Source organism: Haliotis cracherodii, unplaced genomic scaffold, assembly GCF_022045235.1.
Source record: "Haliotis cracherodii isolate W230 unplaced genomic scaffold, xgHalCrac1.p SCAF_24, whole genome shotgun sequence".
Lineage (NCBI taxonomy): Eukaryota > Metazoa > Mollusca > Gastropoda > Lepetellida > Haliotidae > Haliotis > Haliotis cracherodii.
In genome coordinates, this window is record NW_027266280.1 from 9,160,873 (window position 1) to 9,182,489 (window position 21,617).

The 21,617-nt window shown below is 39.7% G+C and overlaps 1 protein-coding gene across 2 annotated transcripts; it reads right to left on the reverse strand.

The window, feature by feature from the left end:
- Positions 1-1,196: 1,196 nt before the first annotated feature.
- Positions 1,197-18,763, reverse strand: LOC139472348 (phosphoenolpyruvate phosphomutase-like). Of its 2 annotated transcripts, XR_011653879.1 has the most exons (10): positions 18,541-18,763; positions 18,171-18,226; positions 15,910-16,006; positions 14,093-14,305; positions 13,456-13,556; positions 8,023-8,140; positions 5,815-5,894; positions 4,748-4,930; positions 2,823-2,964; positions 2,731-2,747 (listed from the first exon to the last, which is right to left on the reverse strand). XR_011653879.1 is itself a non-coding variant. In XM_071254812.1 (9 exons), exons 1-9 carry the CDS (start codon positions 18,602-18,604, stop codon positions 2,881-2,883), a joined length of 996 nt encoding a protein of 331 aa, XP_071110913.1. In that variant the 5' UTR covers positions 18,605-18,763; the 3' UTR covers positions 1,197-2,880. The 2 variants fall into 2 exon arrangements, 1 of the variants encoding a protein (XP_071110913.1); XM_071254812.1 differs by having other exon boundaries at positions 1,197-2,964.
- Between the last annotated feature and the right edge of the window lie 2,854 nt (positions 18,764-21,617).

Sequence of the window (21,617 nt, forward strand, 5' to 3'; positions counted from 1 at the left end):
GCAAGGTATGAACCATAAAATGAAGCAGAAAAATATACGTAGATCCACATTCATTCAACATGAAAACAAATCTCTTGCATCTTTGGCATACAGGAAGGCAAACATGTGTGAGGTTAAAGGGGTCAGGACATTGACATTAGACAAAACAGCAATCCCAGGGGTCGTTAAGGGCACATGACCGGAACATCCACAGTCAAACTCCAACTGATAAAGACCTACATGTGAACACCAACAGGAAAACACCACAGGCAAACTTCCACAGGTAAAAACACCCACAGGTTAACTTCCACAGGAAAACACCCACAGGTTAACTTCCACAGGAAAACACCCACAGGTTAACTTCCACAGGTAAACAACCACAGGTAAAAACAACACAGCTTAACTCCCACATGTAAACACCCACAGTTTATCTCTCACTTATTAACACCACTCCAACAGGTAAACAACCACTGGTAAACAAATACAGGCAAACAACCACAGGTAATCAACACAGGAACATTAACTCTACAAGGATCAGTCAACATCAGATGTCATGTTCAGCAATGTGAAACATGTGAAGGTCCACTGTAACTCACCTTCAGACATTTCATGTCTGGACACACCAATTTATTCTTTTAATGAGCTACTCAAAAGAGCATAAAAGTAAAACAAATAAACACAAAATAAAAATGCTGTTTCATAAAATATATGCATATTTTTAACATCCTTTGTTTTAACTTTTTCTATGAGTACATTTAGGCTAAAAAAAATAATAGTCTTGGTTCTCAGGCACCGCCCTCTACATCATAAAGTCAGCCAAACGTTTCGTTTTTCATCTCCATTTCCCCCCCCCAAAAAAAATCCTAATACTTACAAACAATGCAATCCATTAAAGCATGAGGGGTGGTTGGGTAGCCTAGTGGTTAAAGCGTTCACTCGTCACGCCGAAAACCCAGGTTCGATTCCCGACTTGGGTACAATGTGTGAAGCCCATTTCTGGTGTCCCCCGCCGTCATATTGCTGGAATATTGCTAAAAGCGGCGTAAAACCATACTCACTCACTCACTCATTAAAGCATGCAGTTACTTCCCTTTACTGCGCATCTCCTAATATGGTAATGGCGGCAATAGGAGTTTCTATTCTTGTTTATGTAGGGAGGCCCTATCCCAGGTTGATGGTAGACAGCTGTTGATTTGATTAATACTAGTTTGAACAGTCAAAAAAAAAAAACACCACTCATCCACACTATATTTCCAAAAGTCAGTGCCAGAGAACCAATTCTTTTATTTTTTTAAGCCTTAAGAATTAACTTCATTTTTACAACAATTCTTTCTTACATCTTTTCACCTATTGGTGCATTGACCACCTCCAACCCTCCCCACAAATAGAAGTCAATGGAGTCCTTATATCAGATAAGACGGCCTCTTTCCTCTGGCCCCGCTTCACAATGTGTCTTAGCGCTAAGTTGATCTTAACTCCCATGCTTTAACATAGGCTTATGTTAATCATAGCACTAAGATCACTTTGTGGAACGGGGTCTGGTCCCAAGCAGTAAAATGAATATTTGTATAACAATGTTGAACTGAAGCCTCATTTCCAGAAGGTTGGGCTGTTGAATGAGTATGACAGATAACAGAGCTCAAGACAAGCTGCATATTTACATAAAATATGCATTAAATAAACTGAAATATGCAGACAAATCAAATCCTAAGCAACAAAAACTGTAAATATGCTTTCTGAATGAAATTAATTATATTATAACTATTAGATAAAACGATTGCATATATTTCAGCTGATAGATAAAATGATTGTGTATCAGCCGATTGTGAAACTCACTTACCGAGTTACATTCGAAGAAGCTACTGCCACAAACATACTGATAGATGCCAATTGAAAAGCACATGGTGCCTAGTCAATGTACATGTTGTATCTTAAACAGTTTCTGATTGGTGATTAAAAAAATAACACGTTTCTAACAATTCAAGATTTTGACTTTTACTATTCATTTAGTTTTTAATGATTTTCAGGGATTGTTACGAAACCGATTTTCAAGTTAAAATACCCATTTGTCAGAGAAACAGGTGGGAAAAAAAAATTGAATACTCTCTGAACATTGTGGATACCCAATTAAAATCAAACCCCTGAGAAAAACTCAAATAACCAAGAGCTTCTAGAGCTCTGCGATGGATATGGTTATATCAACCAGTCATATGTTAATTGTCTATTATTAACAATAATGGTTTCACTCAACAAGAGGTTCACTGCAGATGGTGGAGTTTGTTATTACCAGGTTTCACTATAGATGGTGGAGTTTGTTATAACCAGGTTTTACTATAGATGGTGATGTGGGATTTGTTATAACCAGGTTTCACTATAGACAGAGTTTGTTATAACCAGGTTTTACTATAGATGGTTGAGTTTGTTATAACCAGGTTTCACTATAGATAAAGTTTGTTATAACCAGGTTTCACTATAGATGGTGGAGTTTGTTATAACCAGGTTTCACTATAGATGGTGGAGTTTGTTATAACCAGTTTGTTATAACCAGGTTTTACTATAGACAGAGTTTGTTATAACCAGGTTTCACTATAGATGGTGGAGTTTGTTATAACCAGTTTGTTATAACCAGGTTTCACTATAGACAGAGTTTGTTATAACCAGGTTCCACTATAGATGGTGGAGTTTGTTATAACCAGGTTTTACTATAGATGGTGATGTGGGATTTGGTATGACCAGGTTTCACTATAGACAGAGTTTGTTATGACCAGGTTTCACTATAGATGGTGGAGTTTGTTATAACCAGGTTTTACTATAGATGGTTATGTGGGATTTGGTATGACCAGGTTTCACTGTAGATGATGAGTTGTTTAATCCAGGGTTGACTCTATACAAGCACTATCATTATCTCTCGGGGAGGTACTTGTCCTCAGCCTGCACCAGCTCCTGGTCGTTCTGGAGACGGAAAATCTCCTTCACCGGCACAACCTGTAACAGGCAATGCTAGGTCACTCACGGTTCCAGCAAATCAGCAGTCATATTCATAGCCATATTGATATTCAAGTCCTTCTTTGTTTGCCTGATAATATATCAATCAAACAGTAATTCTGACTTAATTTACACACAGACCGTGTCTCCGTTTCAGGCAGATAATGATGTACGTCAAAATCTAGACAGTAAACAAATCATGGAGATTAGTCCCTATATTTACACAGTATATATGTTGGTGATATTCATACTCGCATCTTGCTAAGAGTGAGTGAGTGAGTGAGTATGGTTTTACACCGCTTTTGGCAATATTACAGCAATATGACGGCGGGGGACACCAGAAATGGGCTTCACACATTGTACCCATGTTGGGAATCGAACCCGGGTCTTCGGCGTGACGAGCAAACACTTTAACCACTAGGCTACCCGACCAGCCCTATCTTGCTAAGAAAGTGGCTAGAACTAGATATTGTTAACTGAGCAAGCCTTTGACACTATCCATTATTTTTGTAAAAAATGGAAGCAATAATTCGAAACCTGAAGACACTAAAATGTTATGGTGACACTTGGTGCTGGCATTATAGTGACACTAGACATTGGCATTAAAGTAACACTAGACATTGGCATTATAGTAACACTAGACATTGGCATTATAGTGACACTAGACATTGGCATTATAGTGACACTAGACATTGGCATTATAGTGACACTAGACATTGGCATTATAGTGACACAAGACATTGGCATTATAGTGACACTAGACATTGGCATTATAGTGACACAAGACATTGGCATTATAGTGACACTAGACATTGGCATTAAAGTGACTCTGGGTGATGGTGTTACAACACAAGGTGTGGGCATTACAATGACACCAGGTCAATTTTTTTCTGAATGTGAGTTTGTCATGGGTCTATTTTCAAAATTGCTCTCAATATATTTAATCGAAACAGGAGCCTTATAAATGATTTTTCGCTTGAAATGCTTTTCACGAGCTTAAAGACAGGGAAGCGAATACCTACAGGTATTAGTGGTCCACGTACAGACACCAAAGCCCTACCGATTGCCAGCGAGACAAACACTTTGATGTGTTTGTATGTACTGGCAAACTTCTCACTGGTAATAATAGTAGTATATCTTAATTTAATTATGCAAAACAATCTGTAAATCTCTCAGATAGGCCTCTTCTAGGCCGACTTGCTCAGATTTCAGGATTAGAGCATTTGTTTACAAACAAGAGAAAAGTCTGATCATGTGATACAGCAAATTAGCTTGTGGCAGTGGTATAACTCATCACTGCACCGGAGTGTTTGTTAATTTGTATATTTGTTGTTTAACGCCGCACTCAGCAATATTCCAGCTACATGACGGTGGTCTGTATCGAGTCTGGATCAGACAATTCAGTGACTGACACCGTGAGCATCGATCCACGCAATTTGGATGCGATGACATGCATCAACCAAGTCAGTGAGTCTGACCACCCAATCCCGTTAGTTGCCTTTTACAACAAGCATAGTCGCCTTTTACGTCAAGCATGGGTTTCTGAAGACCTATTCTACCCCGGATCTTCACGGGTTTGCACCGGAGTGAGTCAGTATGGTATTACTTCGCTTTTAGCGATATTCCTGCAATATTACAGAGGGAGACATCAGAAATGGCGTCACACATTTCCAGGAATCAAACCTGGGTCTTCAGCTTGACGAGTGAACGCTTTAACCACTAGGCTACCCCACCGCCCCTTACTGCAGCAGAGTATGCATGACTTCCCTGCATCTTCCCTCACCTTCCCGTCCTTCTCGATGCCAACAAGGCTCTGTTCTTGATGAATCTGCTTACTCAACTCTTGCATGGCCTTCACCGATGCCCGGATATTGTGATTGGCCCAGATGATTGTGGACACGCCCATGTTTCGGAACTGCTCGGTAGGCGTGGTGTAGTACGTCGTCGGCACTAAGACGACCGGCCCCTGAAAACAGCCACAACTTTCAGATCAGCCTCAGTTTATTGCACAACACATTCTTTCACAATTGAAAGTGGAAGGTCCGTGGTTCGATCCTTGGCCGTTGATTCATAACGAAAGAGTGGGAGATCTGGGATTTTTCTGTTTGTTTGATTTGTTTGTTTTTGTTGTTGAACGCCGCACTCCTTAATATTCCGGCTACATGACGGCAGTCTGTAAATACCGTATTCGACATAATAAGCGCCCAGGGCGCTCACGAAATTAGAAATAGGGGGCTCTTATAAGAATATAATTTTGGTGAGATAAAAAACAGAGTTGAAAGATTGTTATTTTTGTGGTTTATGCTGACAGCCTGAAATGATATAAAAGAAGATTTTGTGCATATTATACACAACAGATATATTTTCAAGAATTTGATTGCCCATAATTAAGGGTGCATATAACACACGAGTGCGTAGTATACACGAATAAATAAGTCTTGTGTACATTGATCAATCGGAAGGAGTGCTAATTGATATTAATCACCAGCCAATATATTAGCAAATATCCCTGTGGGTGCTTATTACGTCGAATACGGTAATCAAGTCAGATGTCATGAGCATCAATCCACACAATCAGGATATGATGACATGCATCAGCCAAGTCAGCAGGCCTAACCACGCGATCCTGTTAGTCACCTCTTACGACAAGCATGGGTTGACCAATTCTCCCTGCTTGTTTGAGATAGCCCTTCAAGGTGTATTATATTTTTCTCTAAAAGGGAGAGCCCAATTTTTTGGGGATTTTCAGCATGTTAAGTGGACTGTGTTTCTTTTTTCTTTCTTTCTAGTTTTTGAGAACAAATAATTTTTCTTCTTTTAATGGTCTGTGCCTAATTTCTTTATCCCCACCTTATTATTCCATGCCTTCATGAAGCTCTCAATCTGTGACGGATCTTTCCGCTTGCTGTGCATCAAGATGGCGTCTGCTCCTGGAACAGAAGACATCACAAGAATGACACGACCATGACAGGCCTCAAGTAAACTGCAGACAAACTTGTTTAACCTGAGGACCACAAGATTCTAAATCAACATTTGACAAAAAGCCTCGAATTTATCTCATCATGCTATGATAGAAAGTGTGGCATTACTGATAGGACAGAATGTGTGATCCAAACTAACAGCAAGAAAACCATCAGGGCTATAATTCTATTAATGGGATGATGCATAAGTGGATCAAGATTTTTTACTTCTTGATACAAGCATTGATTACAATCGCACCCAAAGTAGAAAGTATCGATTCTTACTTAAAATGTATTCTTCGATAAACGTAACACCAAACACTAATTACCAGTGAAAATGAGTTGTGAAAACAAATATTTTCATCTATTCATACTTGACACTGCCAAGTGTGCCAGGTATTAAAAAGATGGTTTACGCACCACAGATGAGAGCACAAGTATCGTGATACGGATTGTGATCAAGTATCGTGATACGGATTGTGATCAAGGTATCTTGATACGTATCGTATCGCGCAGTTGGTGTATTGACCCAGACCTGATAAATACTTTCATTGAATTTTTCTAATTATTCAGTGACTGATGATTATTAAACACTAGATACAAAGGGGATGGTCTCGTTGAAATTTTGCGACAGATGACCTATTTGTTTCCAAGAACAGACATGGCATAACTACACACATCTTCAAGGATGGCAAGGGAGTTAACTGACTATAAAAGTCTCAACCCTTGCTGAACTAGGCTGGTATTATGGAGTTACTTTTTGGCTGGACTAACAAGTCCACGCATAGTCCAATCAAAATCATCCAACGAAATCGAAATCCGGTAGGTAAACTGTCGTGTAGATTTCGGTCGATTGCAGGATTTACAAAGCATGTACACCGTCAACTTGTTGTCAACAAATATTTTCCAAATCTTTTCATGTATTTAATCAAGGTGCTCACCCATTTTTGATGCACTTTGCGATGTAAGACCCGTTATATCACACTATAGAACTTGATTATCGATCAGATCGTCTTGACTGGGCGCCACCATTTTGTTTGATACAAATGCAAGTGATACGAGAGGTGGAATCTGATTGGTCCATAGGAGAGGCTCAGAAGGTTCATGACTCGTAATAACCACTGGTGGCGCTACGATTGAGCCCAGGAATTACAGCCTAGTTCAGCAAGGGTGGAAACCAGTCTTTTAAAGTCAGTTAACTCCCTTGCTTCGGGAAGATGCAGTAGAGCTGACTGTGAAAACAGATCTCAAACAAAACATGGCCAGGTCAGAGCTCCAAGCGCCTGTTGTACGAAAGAACCTTAGTGCCATGATTCAGACATTACAATCACATGAACTCTACTGTAGTGAACATGGCATAAAAAGGGCCGGATCTTGGTTATTGTTAATTACCATAGACATGTATCTCTTGGTAGCAAGTTTGTTCAACCTTTCACACACTTGGGCCAGCACACGACCAGATACAAATTAGAAGTCAACTAAAATAGCATTTAAGCAGAATTATTAATAAAAGTGTTCTCTCATTGATGTAGAAATACCCAACTGACTGGACCCAAGGGAGTAAAAATATATTGCATACCCAAAGAAAACTATCAATACCCAGTGTGAAAGACACGTGAGTACTCAATGGCTCAAAACAAAAAGTTTCTGGATTGGTTGGTTGGTTTGTTGTCTAACGCCGCACTCAGCAATATTCCAGCTATATGACAGCGGTCTGTAAATAATCGAATCTGGACCAGACAATCCAGTGATCAATATCATGAGCATTGATCCATGCAATTTGGATGCGATGACATGCATCAACCAAGTCAGCAAGCCCGACCACCCGATCCTGTTAGTCGCCTTTAACGACAAGCATAGTCACCTTTTGCTGCAAGCATGGGTTGCTGAAGATCTATTCTACCCCGGATCTTTACGGGCAAAAAAGTATCTGGAGCCCTTGCTGGTGGTAAGACATTATAGTGAATATATACTTCTCGAAAGAAGTTACAGGATATGGAAATACATACTGTAGTAATATGAAATAATTAGGTCTTTAACTTCTTTTTGTGTTGTAAATTCTTCTGTTTGACAGGTTTGTATACTCAACACTTCGTACCTGCTTCTAAGTATGCTTCGGCACGTCTCATTGCTTCATCGAGTTCCCAGCCGGCTATGAATGCTTCCACTCGGGCCACGATACAGAAGTTGGGGTCTCGCATATGATCCTTACATGCCTGGACACAAAACAAAAAACAAATCAATTTAAAACAAGAGTCATCAGAAGTAGGGCTGGGACGGGTAACTCGGGTATTCGGGTCGGTGGGTCATGAGTAGGACCCGGGTACCAATAGGACTACCCGGACCCGTGGTTAGTCACGTGATTATATTGTTTAATAGCAAAAATTATCTAGAACTCTATGGTTACACTATAAGTGACAAATGTTCACATTTCTTTCTGACTATGCACGCATTCCTTCTGACTTTATATGTTTGCATAAAGATAAAACTTCAATCAACTTCAGTGTATGCATGATCAGATCATTTTATACCTGTATCTAAATACATTTTGACAGGAGTATGGTCACACGTTTCCAAATCGGACATTTTGTACCTATCTCTTGAGACCTACAGCAGGTACCCGGGTAGGGTCAGGTAATAGGGAGGTAGGTACCCGGGTAGTAAATTTGGACTTGTCCCCGCCCTAATCAGAAGATGACAGTCGCCCCAAACCCCACATACTCGAAAGCACAAATCATCTGACTTTCACTTTAAGTCTAACTTGATGAGAGTATTTCTCTCTAATCTGTCTGTCCGTATGCTATACCAGAACTATTCACTCGTTTCATAAAATTGGTATTACACGGGAGCTATATTTCTATATTTCTCAATGTACCGGTGCAGAATTCGGCAGGTCAAACCTTAAACTGATGGCGCATGTGGTGTGCATGATACAAGCGGTACTTGTTACTAACACATCTATAGACAGTTAACCAGCGTAGCCTTCACCTCAATCGGCAACGTTCACGCTGGGGTATGGTCAATATACCTTTTCGCCTTAACAATGATCTATTTGTGGTGATGTCCTGAAATACACATTCCGTGATTCGATGACACATCAGGGATGACCACAACTGCTTACATTAAAACGGTAAACCACTTGGCAGCGATTCGAAGCGAGGCTCTGCGATCAGCTAATCGGTCATTCCAGGTCGGTTAAATTTGTTGACATTTTACAATCAGTATGTAAAGCGTTGACCTTGTATGATGTATATTTTCAATGTATAAACACCCATATCTACATGGTATTATCACCCATGAGGCTGTATGCATGCATTGCAGTACAGTGGCTTAGTGATGCGATGAGTGAAATCATTATTCCGGTGTTACGTGATCGCGGTGATCAGCTGATAATGATGGGGGAAAACATCGTGTCATTGGAAAACTTGAATTTATCAAAAATGTTAGTAAATTTTGTGAGCCATGCTTTACCGCATACTATAACCGAGTTAGCGCTATATTGAAGCTCGCAATAACGAGGGAACACTGAACGTAACAACTTGTAATGTGTGTGAAAAGTCGCACTAAAATACGCTATTTGAAGGGGGCGTGGCCTAAATGCAAATGTCCAATTGGGATCTTAAATTTTCCGGACCCCTGGTGGAATGTGAAGGTCTTATGCAATGTAAAGTTTGTCAGGAAATGTTGTGAAATTTGACAGCAACACAAGTATTTATAAGAGAGGTGAACAAAATATTTCAAGAATTTGGAAAGGAAACATGGACTGAAAAGCGATGTCATCAACTAGATATCATAATACAAAGTTCAAAATAAAATAAAAAATGGAAATCACTGAAGTCCATCTTGCAATTTGTAAGGGTTATTTTTAACAAATTTTAAACATTAGAAAATTATATTGTTTTCAGACACAGTACAGTATTCGGTGTGTGTGTGTGTGTGTGTGTGTGTGTGTGTGTGTGTGTGTGTGTGTGTGTGTGTGTGTGTGGTGGTAATAATTAAATAAGTGGAGTAAGATTGAACACAGTTTTAATTGGCTAGCGCTTTCAACTCGTACCACATACAAGTTTCATCAGGCCATAACTGGGTAACAGACATGAAGTAGTAACATATAGTTACGTGACGTCATAACATTTAGGAAACTATGACGTCACAATACCAAGGTGACAATGGACAAATAACTTACGCCTTTACATTTACATTCCATAGACCTTGCTTTGTATGTTTCCTTATTCTAAACAGATGTTTTAAATTCCCACACAAACAAATATAGAATGCTGTTCTTTTTTCTTTTAACGATTTACATATTAAAAGTAGAGAGATAGAGACCGCATCCTAAACAGTGTTTTGTTTACTCAAAATGGCAAGAAACCTCCAGCCTTAGACTGTTAATTAAAAGCATTTGGCGTTATGGTAACTCCTACTGTATGGAGCTGAAGTCTGGGGATATGTAAAAGCTGAAGCTGCTAAAAAGAATCATTTATAAAAAATTAATATTGCCACTGGTCTGAGGACATTGACCCTAAATGTTTTAGTATATGGAGAACTTGGAAGGGTCCCATTCAATATACAACTTAGTAAAAGACTCATCAGCTTTTGGCATACCGTATTCGACATAATAAGCGCCCCGCTCTAATAAGCGCCCATGGCGATATTTGCTAATATATTGGCTAGCGAACAATCCCAATTAGCACCCCTTCCGATTGATGAACGTACACACGACATATTCATTCTTGTATAATATGCATGTTATATGCACCCTTAATTACGGGAAATTAAATTCTGGAAAAATATATCTGTCGTATATAAACATTTCAGGCTGTCAGCATAAACCACGAAATGTAAGATCTTTCAAACTCTGTTGTTTTTCACCAAATTAATATTCTAATATAAGAGCCCCCCATTTCTAATTTTGAGAGCGCCCTGAGCCCTTATTATGTCGAATACGGTAAATTAAACAGCCCAAGTGTACCCCCTAAGTTATCACAAGTTATATTTAGTCTTGTAAAAGCTGACAGCTATATTTATTCCCCTAAATACCAGTTGCTTAGCTGTGTTGAAGATATACTGAACTCCTGTATTTCATTATAACAGAGACGTGATTGTAGCAGCTGTTGAGAGATCAATGAACGATCAATTTAATCAATTTGGTACAGGACAGGGACCAGAAACATCATACTTTCTTTTGAGCCTAAAGCAGCAATTTTTTCACCAGTGAAAAATATTGTGACACCCCTTGTTCAGTAGCCTTCTGAACACATTTCAACTGTGTCCATAAAATAGCATTGATTAAATAGAACAGAATTACTGTATTTCCTCTATTAGACGCCACGGCGTCTATGAATTTTTCACAAGTTGTTGACCTGACGACAATGACAACTCAGTACCATACTGAATCTCACATTCTACAGTGAAAGGATGTATTTCCCAAAAAAGTCATTATTGATGACCAACATATCACAGTATTTGAGACCCAGTGTCTAAAAGAGGCCAGGGTTATATTTTCTTGATAGAGTATATGACCGGCGTCAATTAAGAGTCTCGCATCTAATAGAGGAAATACAGTATTATATTTTAGCTTATATTTAGACATATGGTGAGTTTGGCACATGACAACCACAACAATATTGCACCAATATAAACTAGGCTGTAGTGTAAGTAACTATAAGCTAGAAGCTAGACTTGCACAAGTGTCTAAGGCAATCATTATTAGTTGTCAACAAGTTGTCCCTATAAGAGTGAGTGAGTGAGTTGGGTTTAACGCCGCTTTTAACATTATTCCAGTTATATCATGGCGTGTTAGTTTAATGTGGGAAGGAAAGCCCGTGGTGATGCAGGTCTCAGACGTTTACCACTTCGGTGAAACCCATGAGCACGGGTATGGTGCTGACAAACCTAGAAACATAATCGGGGTAAACCGGGATTCGAACCCACAATCATAGGTTTGTGGCATGTCCAGGGGACGCAAATCTGCACAGCGAATCGCGGCGCCTTAGACGACTAGGCCACCCGTGCCCCCTGTCCCTATAAGAGACTGGTGTACTGTCCTCATATCTAGTCTTGCATATTATAAGGATAGAGTACTATACACCCATAGACTTATCATTCAGTACAGCCTTGGAGCAAGGCTAGGTAGAAGCTTACATTTGCAGGTCCTGGGAAGTGGATGTTTGTTGATACATGTCTGTCAGCTGTCAACATGTCATACGAACCTCGGGTCACGCAACCTCCCCATCGGCTCCGTTCAGTCTACCACCCTGGATGGAGGTACATGACCCATGACTCATTCATCAGTGAGTGAATGTCAATTTACGTCGTAGTCAGCAATACTGAAGCCATATCACAGACATCTATATGTATTCGAGTGAGTATGGTTTTACGCTGCTTTTAGCAATATTCCAGCAATATCATGGCGGGGGACACCAGAAATGGGCTTCACACATTGTATCAGGGTGGAGAATCGAACCCCGGTCTTTGGTAAGATGAGGGAAACCTATAACCCAGAGGCTAACCCATCGCCATATACATTTGAGTCTCAGCCAGACCAATGAGTGGCTAGTAACATGAGCCATGATACATTCGCATTGTGACCTCACAATCATGACATGCATCACATTGTGACCTCAGAATCATCACATGCATCTCAATGTGACCTCACAATCATGACATGCATCACATTGTGACCTCACAATCATCACATGCATCTCATTGTGACCTCACAATCATGACATGCATCACATTGTGACCTCACAATCATGACATGCATCACATTGTGACCTCACAATCATGACATGCATCACATTGCGACATCACAATCATGACATGCATCACATTGCGACCTCACAATCATGACATGCATCTCATTGCGACCTCACAATCATGACATGCATCTCATTGTGACCTCACAATCATGACATGCATCTCATTGTGACCTCACAATCATGACATGCATCACATTGTGACCTCACAATCATGACATGTGTCTCATTGTGACCTCACAATCATGAAACATATCACATTGCGACCTAACAATCATGAAATGCACCACATTGCAACCTCTCAATCATGAAAAATATCACATTGCGACCTCACAATCATGAAAAATATCACATTGTGACCTCACAATCATGAAACATATCACATTGTGACCTCACAATCATGAAATGCATCACATTGTGACCTCACAATCATGAAACATATCACATTGTGACCTCTCAATCATGAAATGTATGATATTGTGACTATTATGAAATTTATCATATAGTGACCCCACTATCATGAAATGTATCATTGTGACCTCACTAACATAATATATATATATATAAACTGTCAGGCAAAAATATACAAGATGACCAAAAAACAGTCACTAAAACACTGCAAACTTACGGTCCAAAACACAACTATGATACCCATATAAAATACATCACCACTGAATGGCCATTTCTTGTTTGTTTCATTTTCAGCTACAATCAGCTACCCCTACTGGATTTAGAACTACAAAAGCATGGAATTTGACTGACTCGTATTGACTGACCTTGATCTTGAGTGCAAACTCTTCTACGTCAGCTAAAGGCTGGCTACGGCCATCGTGTAATGAGTTGGTCTTTGGAAACAGCTTGTCTTCTAAACATGCACCTGTAAACAAGTATAAGTGGAAGCATTTACAGTGACTTAATATTTTGAGATTAATTTTATTTCTCATCTCATAAATTTTCCTTGTCAATAAAAAAAATTAATATGGTGTCCAGTTTGATTTGTGCCTATTTGGTCAACTGCGTAGGTTAAGTCAAGGTCAAAATTTAAATTATCCCCCCCCCCCCCCCCCACCCAAATTGGAACATACATGTTGATCCCCGTTACTTACTTACTTGCTATTGGGTATTTAACGTGCACTTTCCGACACTTTGCGTATTTCGCACACGGTACACATGTACCAAACTTCATGACATTTTGAACCAAAATGGCCATAAATAATTTTATGGCTGACATGAGAAAAAATATTTTCTCTGCGCATGAATAACGCATTAATTAATTATCATCAGTTAAAGATAATATTTCAAAGTAGTTTAATCAATGTTTTTAAACAAAGCATATGCCACATTTTTTGTGAAAAAAATGTATTCATGTTTATATTAAAACAATTTTCAAGAAAACCGACAAACTGATCGTACCAGCTACGCCTCTCTCTTCTAGCTTCCTCACAAGCCTACGCGCGTTGTTGAAGTTGCCGTAGCCGGTGTCAGCGTCCACCAATACCGGAATATCGCACGCGTCCGTCATGAACTCCAGAATATCCAGGACTTGGGTCCAGGATGCCTCATTGCTGTCTCGCACCCCCATCTGAGCTGACATTGCCAGGCCGCTCGCCCAAACACCCTTGAAACCTGACGTTGACAAAATACCAATATATACTCATTGCCAAAAGAAATGCAAACCATAGAAACATATAGAGAAGTATGTACATTAAGAAGAGATGTTTCCAATGTGTACAATTAATGACAAACTAACAATCAGTCAAGTGTTACCACAGTGTCATTATTCTTATCACGACATGCTGCACGTGATTTCCAAACTTTACACGCTAATCCTGCACGAAACAAATGGTACATCTCGAGTCACGGATCTTTGATGTCACATGTTTATTAAGAACGATAAACCTTGAACATTTGAAAACTTATGATCGGAAATAGTAACATGCAAAAAATTATTTAATAATGACAACATGGGTGTATAATAATAACTTTATTGATCATTATAACAATAACGGCTGAAGACGTGGCAACTGCCAAACTTTCTGGACGTTGTAATCTATCAGACCATCATTCAAGCGATGTTTCCGACAGATCACGTCTGAAAAATACTATCATGCAAGTGTATCCCGTGGATAAGTCGACCCCTTCCTACGGAATCTTTTTTCTAGTCCTCAAAAGTAGGCTTATCTGCAGACATATACGGTATACATTCTTCAGAGTCAGTATGGTTTTACGCCGCTCTTAGCAATATTACAGCAAAATCACGGCGGGGGACACCAGAAATGGGCTTCACACATTGTATCCATGTCGGGAATCGAACCCGGGTCTTCGGCGTGACGAGCGAACGCTTTAACCACTAGGCTACCCTTAGGCTTAAGAAGTGAATAAAGTTTTAAACAAAGCCCTACAAAATTCATTAACTCTTCTTTAGATTTTGTTAAGGTTATTACAGCCGTGATTAGAAATTCGGAAATAAGGTTCCACAAAATTAATTACATGTTCTTTAGATTTGGCTTAGAACATTAAATGTCAGAATACAAATTTTTAAATAAGGCCCCACAATATTAAATCTTACTTTTCGAATTTGGCTAAGATTGTTACATATATTAATAGAAATTTTGAAATAAGGACGCACCAAATCAAAAATTGGTTCTTAAGATTTTTTCCAAATTAAACTTTATGCCACTTTAACTGTTTCGTTTCACCATGTTCACCTCCCTTCACCTCACCATTGCTGTGATCATGGAAACAGTCTCACACTCCGCATAAGTAACAGGCAAATAGGTGACAGATGGACTACAAAAATAGTGATCAATAGAGAACACTATTAACAATACATCTATACATATCAAATTACACCATGATGTGTGCTGGCTGAGTAACTGTCAATATGACTTTTCGACATGTTCAGAACAAGATGTGAGTTCTGTGAGCCATTTTTGATGACATCATTGCTAGGATGTCTGCAGCAATTCAGCTTCAAGTAAACTATTGGCATTTGTCTTAACGTCCATGAGACATGGAGGGTCTTTGCAGAATTATGTCCCTTAGCTATGCCAGGATCCACTGATTGTGAGATTGAATCCAAATTTTGCAATGATAATGTCATCACCATACCCGTACTTAAGGGTTTAAAAATCACTTCAGGCTTTCCTCCCACATCAAACTGACATGCCGTGATATAGCTGAAATACTGTTCAAAACGGCACTGAACTCACTCACTCACTCAAGATTACCTGCTTCTTGGACAATCTTTGCGCTCAATCCATTATGGGCTTCCATTAAGTATTCTAAATTGTTGGATGTGAGCATCTGCTTCAGTTCTTTGGATCTCTGTAACAGAAACAAATAACATATTACTGTGCTGTTTGATTTGTTTGTTTGTTGTTTAACGCCTCACTCAGCCATATTTCAGCTATGCCGGCCTGTAAAAAATTGAGTAAAGACCAGATAATCCAGTGATTGATATTGTGAACAACAATCCACTTTGTCAAGGTGCTTGACAAGCTTGAATCAAGGTTGTTTGTTTGCTGTTTAACACAGCAATATTCCAGCTATATGACAGCCTAGTGGTTAAAGCGTTCGCTCATCACGCCGAAGACCCGGGTTCGATTCTCGACATGGGTACAATGTGTGAAGCCCATTTCTGGTGTCCCCCGCCGTGATATTGCTGGAATATTGCTAAAAGCGGCATAAAACCATACTCACTCACTCATTCAACCCTTGGCATAACTAAGGTTTCTCTTTTAAAATGTTTAAGATCTGAATAAAAAATATTTTCTCCTCACTCTAAATAGGAAAACCTTGACAAAACCTTCTACGATGGCTGAAACTAAATGTCAATCAAGATGCCTTGAACATGTTCAAGTAATTCCAACTTACATATTTATATTTGAATTTATACTTCTAAATTGAATATTTCACCAAATTCAGCTTTCAAAATCAATGTGGCTTTTGATAACACTCGTCGACATCGGACATGTATAAAAGGTCTAACCCTCGGTTTCACAGATGCTTATACAGTCAATAATGCAACATAGGAGGATTTAAGGGCTGGGTCAATGTGCAAAGTCCAAATTGAGGTCAAAATTTGTAATTCCAAAATAATACATGATTATGTTTAGCCTACTTACAACAACCAAAACTTTGTAATTGACATAAAATATGTTTTAAATATGGCTATGTCATGATCAGCTGTTTTGATAGTGGATTCAGGACTCCTTAAACAATTTTAGGTGTCAATGACACAACCACTGGCAGCAGAGACCATATAATAGATATGGTCTCTGCTGGCAGGGATACAAACTTGTATTAATGTGGCAGCTTTATCAGACCTGTTGTTTCAGTAGAAACCTGTATTAATGTTTTACAAAATCTGAATGAAAAAACAAGAAAACTGTATAGTAGTAAAGATAAAAAGTGATTTTGATCAAATTCATATTGGCAAGTAATGATGTCTATAGAAGTATACACATCTCGTAAGCCGTATCTCTTTCTCTCTTTGAGACCTGCATCACTTCGGGCTTTCCTCCCACATTAATCTGACACGCCGTGATATAACCGGAATATTGTTTAAAGTGGCGTTAAACCCAACTCACTCACTCACTCACTCTCTCAAGGAATCTGTAAAGTAGTTAAGCGAAAGAAGTGATTTTTACCATGTTGATACTGCCATGTAATGATGTCTACATTAGTGATAAGAAAATTAAAAAATGAGAATACACATCTCATATGCTGTACTCTCTCTCTTATTCTCTCTCATAGGCCGTGGTGTTTCTGTGTGGGTGGGTGCAATATAAAGTTTGGTCTCTCTCAATTTGTGTCGACCCATGAAGATCCGAGGTAGAATAGGTCTTCAGCAACCCATGCTTGCCGTAAACGGCGACTATGCTTGTCGTAAGAGGCAACTAACGGGATCGGGTGGTCAGGCTCACTGACTTGGTTGATGCATGTCATTGTATCCCAATTACGTGGATCGATGCTCATGATGTCAATCAACTGAATTGTCTGGTCAAGACGCGATTATATCCAGACCGCCAGCATATTGCTGAGTGCAGCGTTAAACAACAAACAAACATTCCAGTGAGTTGCGTAAAACAATATTCACTCTCATTCTTTCACATAGTCTACACAAAGAGGTATATAGATGTATGCACGTCTTTGGTCCACATACCCAATATGCAAAACAGGCTACTATATACACACGACTTTGCCTGTAACTAACCGTGCTGACATGTAACAACCTGATAGCTGTTCCTACCAGGAAGTAGGAATCAAGAAGGAAAACTTCTCACATGTCACTCCAAAATAAACCACCCCGGCATGGTCCACCTACTTTCAAACCCTGTGAATTCAAGCTGTTCCACGTGTCACACCTCTTTCATAAGATACCCTGGAGTCGTTTATGTTGTTAATATCATATGCATATTGAAAAACGAAATATGGTATCAAATATACCATTACTGTCCGAAATACGAGATGGGCTTCCAGCACTCACCTGGCCAACCCCGCTATAACGCCTTCCCTGGAGAAAAGTGACGGCGGAGCAACGAGCTGGAAAAAATAACCATGTATTTGTGAAAGAGTTGAATTTGTGAATGTATGTATTTGCGATTATATCATGGAGCGACACATCTATAATTACAACGCAAACACGGAAAACGATATGAAAGATCCAAAGCAAGTCTACCCGGCATCCAAAGCATGCCGTCAAATGGTCGCTGTCGGAGAACCGCGTTATAATAAATAGTATGGCCGCCGGGTCGGACGAGCAGCCCTACGAAGGAGAGAGTTTGTGCCATGGTTGACTGCTAACAGTCTTTACGACAAGTGCATAAGCGTGAATATAAACCATCTCATAGTCTTACCTTGTTCGTGAAAGAGATTTACGCTCCTGCATCTTGAAAGAAACCGTACCGGCAACATCGCCATCAGTGCCTATGTGTCTGGTGCCGAAATGGAAATGAATTATGAAAGTGCGTCAGGTTTCAAACGTGAACAGTTTTTAGGGGATATCCTGCGCGAAAAACCACGCTGTCTATAAATATCCACCTGCTCGGCCAGCTACGCTAGTCTTATGAATGGATATATGACTTGAGTATCAGTGGTATTCGGAAGCATATCACGTGACATCACTCAAGCATTGATTGATACTACCACTTGATACCGGTGTTGGCGGAAAATACTACCCGTGAAATTCATTCCAGTTTAACTTATGGAGCAACTTGGCTCTATAGTACAATCTTTGTATGGATGTACTGGTGTTAATTGTTAACGCCACACAATATTCAAGCTATATGACGGCAGCCTGTATACAGTATCGAGTCCGGACCAGACAAACCGATGACTGATACGTGCAAGGTTACATGCAGTCGTGATACAATGAGTGAGTTGGGTTTAACGCCCTTTGAACAACATTTCAGTTATATCAAGGCCAGTCAGCTTGATAAGGGAGGAAAACCCGAAGTGATGCAGGTCTCAGATGTTTACCACTTTGGTGAAATCCACGAGCACGGGTATGGTGCTGACAAACCTAGAAACATGATCGGGGCGAACCGGGATTCGAACCCACAATCATATAGGTTTCTGGCGTGCCCAAGGGACGCAATAATCGCATCGGGACCAGACAATCCAGTGATTGACATCATGAGCATCGATCCACGCAACTGGGATACAATGACATGCATCAACTAAGTCAGTGAGCCTGACCACCCGATCCCGTTAGTTGCCTCTTACGACAAACATAGCCGCCGTTTACGGCAAGCATGGGTTGCTGAAGACCTATTCTACCCCGGATCTTCAAGGGTCGACTCAAATTGAGAGAGACCAAACTTTATATTGCACACACCCACACAGAAACACCACGGCCTATGAGAGAGAAAAAGAGAGACAGTAGGGCTTATGAGATGTGTATTCTCATTTTTTAATTTTCTTATCACTAATGTAGACATCATTACATGGCAGTATCAACATGGTAAAAATCACTTCTTTCGCTCAACTACTTAACAGAGTCCTTGAGAGAGAGAGAGAGAGAGTGAGTGAGTGAGTGAGTGAGTTGGGTTTAATGCCACTTTTAACAATATTCCAGTTATATCACGGCGTGTCAGATTAATGTGGGAGGAAAGCCCGAAGTGATGCAGATCTCAAACTATTACCACTTCGGTGAAACCCATGAGCACGGGTATGGTGCTGACAAACCTAGAAACATAATCGGGGCGAACCGGGATTCAAACCCACGATCATATAGGTTTCTGGCGTGCCCAAGGGACGCAAATCTGCAAAGCGAGTCACCAAGACTTATCACGTGATCCATTTAGTTGCCCCTACGACAAGCATATCGTATTTCCTTGATTAAACGCCCGGGAGTATATATCTTTCAGACACTCTTTATTCCCTGCGTTTAATAATGGGGAGAATTATGTGCATATAAACTACCCGGCGTTTAATCATGGCCCGGAGTTAAATCGAGACCCCGGCATTTATTCGAAACCGGCATTTTATTTGAGGAAATACGGTAGGGACCTTTACCGATCCTGAGTGCGTGAGTGAGTATGGTTTTACGCCGCTTTTATCAATATTCCAGCAATATCACGGCGGGGGACACCAGAAATGGGCTTCACACATTGTACCCATGTCGGGAATCGAACCCGGGTCTTCGGCGTGACGAGCGAACGCTTTAACCACTAGGCTATCCGACCGCCCCTTTACCGATCCTGAATTCCCGTGGGAGCGTAATCACAAACGTGCTCTTTGTATGGATGCTAGATTCCGTTAATAAATTATAAACACACACATTTGTTCAAATACTTTGTCATTCAATGAAGTTATAAACACGTTTCCCACGAAATTTATTATTAATTCACCTTTGAAATACTGCCTAGACTTATGAATCCGAATTATGCCGCTGATGTAATATAATCAGAACTAATGGATACAATTGCAGTGTTATGTTTTGTTTGTTGTTTAATGCCGCAGTCATCACTATTCCAGCTATAAGACGTTAGTCTGAAAATACTCGAGCTGGACCAGACAATCCAGTGATTAACATAATGAGCATTGATTCATGCAACTGAGATACAATGACATGCAACCAACCAAGTCTTCGAACTACACACACACACACACACACACACACACACACACACACACAGAGAACGACATACCTAGAATGTTTGATTTGGTTAGCATGTAAAGTCTATTGGAGGCCTAGTCAAATACCGATTGAATAACCATTACCGTATTCGACGTAATAAGCGCCCATGGCGATATTTGCAAATATATTGGCTAGTGAACAATCCCAATCAGCACCCCTTTCCGATTGATTAATGTACCCAGGACTTATTTATTCGTGTATAATATGCACTCGTGTGTTATATGCACCCTTAATGATGGGCAATTACATTCTAGAAAAAATATATCTGTCGTATGTAAACATTTCAGGCTGTCAGCATAAACCACGAAACCTACGATCTTCCAACTCTGTTTTTCCCCACCAAAATAATATTCTAATAAAAGCCCCCTATTTATAATTTTGAGAGCGCCCTGGGCGCTTATTACGTCGAATACGGTATGTAAATATTCATGTTATAAGTACTGTGTTTATGTAGCCATGTACCAGCTGCTAATACCGGTGGCTTGCAGCATTGGGCTGAGATGTATATATGTTTCAATTCCAACAAGTTATTAATTTGTATGCATTATATATATAATGACAAAAATCATAGAGGTTAATCTGTTTGTTGTGGTTTTCATATTTTCAGTTAATGTTAGAAGGGTTGGGCAATGTTTAAACAACCATGTACAAAACGTCCTTAACATCAGATTACAGAGCTATATGAGCTGCGTATTTGCGTAAAATACCGCGGGGTAAGTTTAACTTTCGAAATTTAGAAATCTTCAATCTATGAAAAAAGGAAATCTCTTTTCAAGAAAGAACGGAGATATA

Bases quoted from the DNA above. Each gene is read 5' to 3' on its own strand.
- LOC139472348 (XM_071254812.1), bottom strand. From the start codon at position 18,604: ATGGCGATGTTGCCGGTACGGTTTCTTTCAAGATGCAGGAGCGTAAAT. The intron at 16,007-18,170 runs GTGAGTGCTGGA...TTTCTGTTACAG, and splicing joins GTTATAGCGGGGTTGGCCAG to AGATCCAAAGAACTGAAGCA. The intron at 4,931-5,814 runs GTGGGGATAAAG...GGCTGTTTTCAG, and splicing joins TGAAGGCATGGAATAATAAG to GGGCCGGTCGTCTTAGTGCC.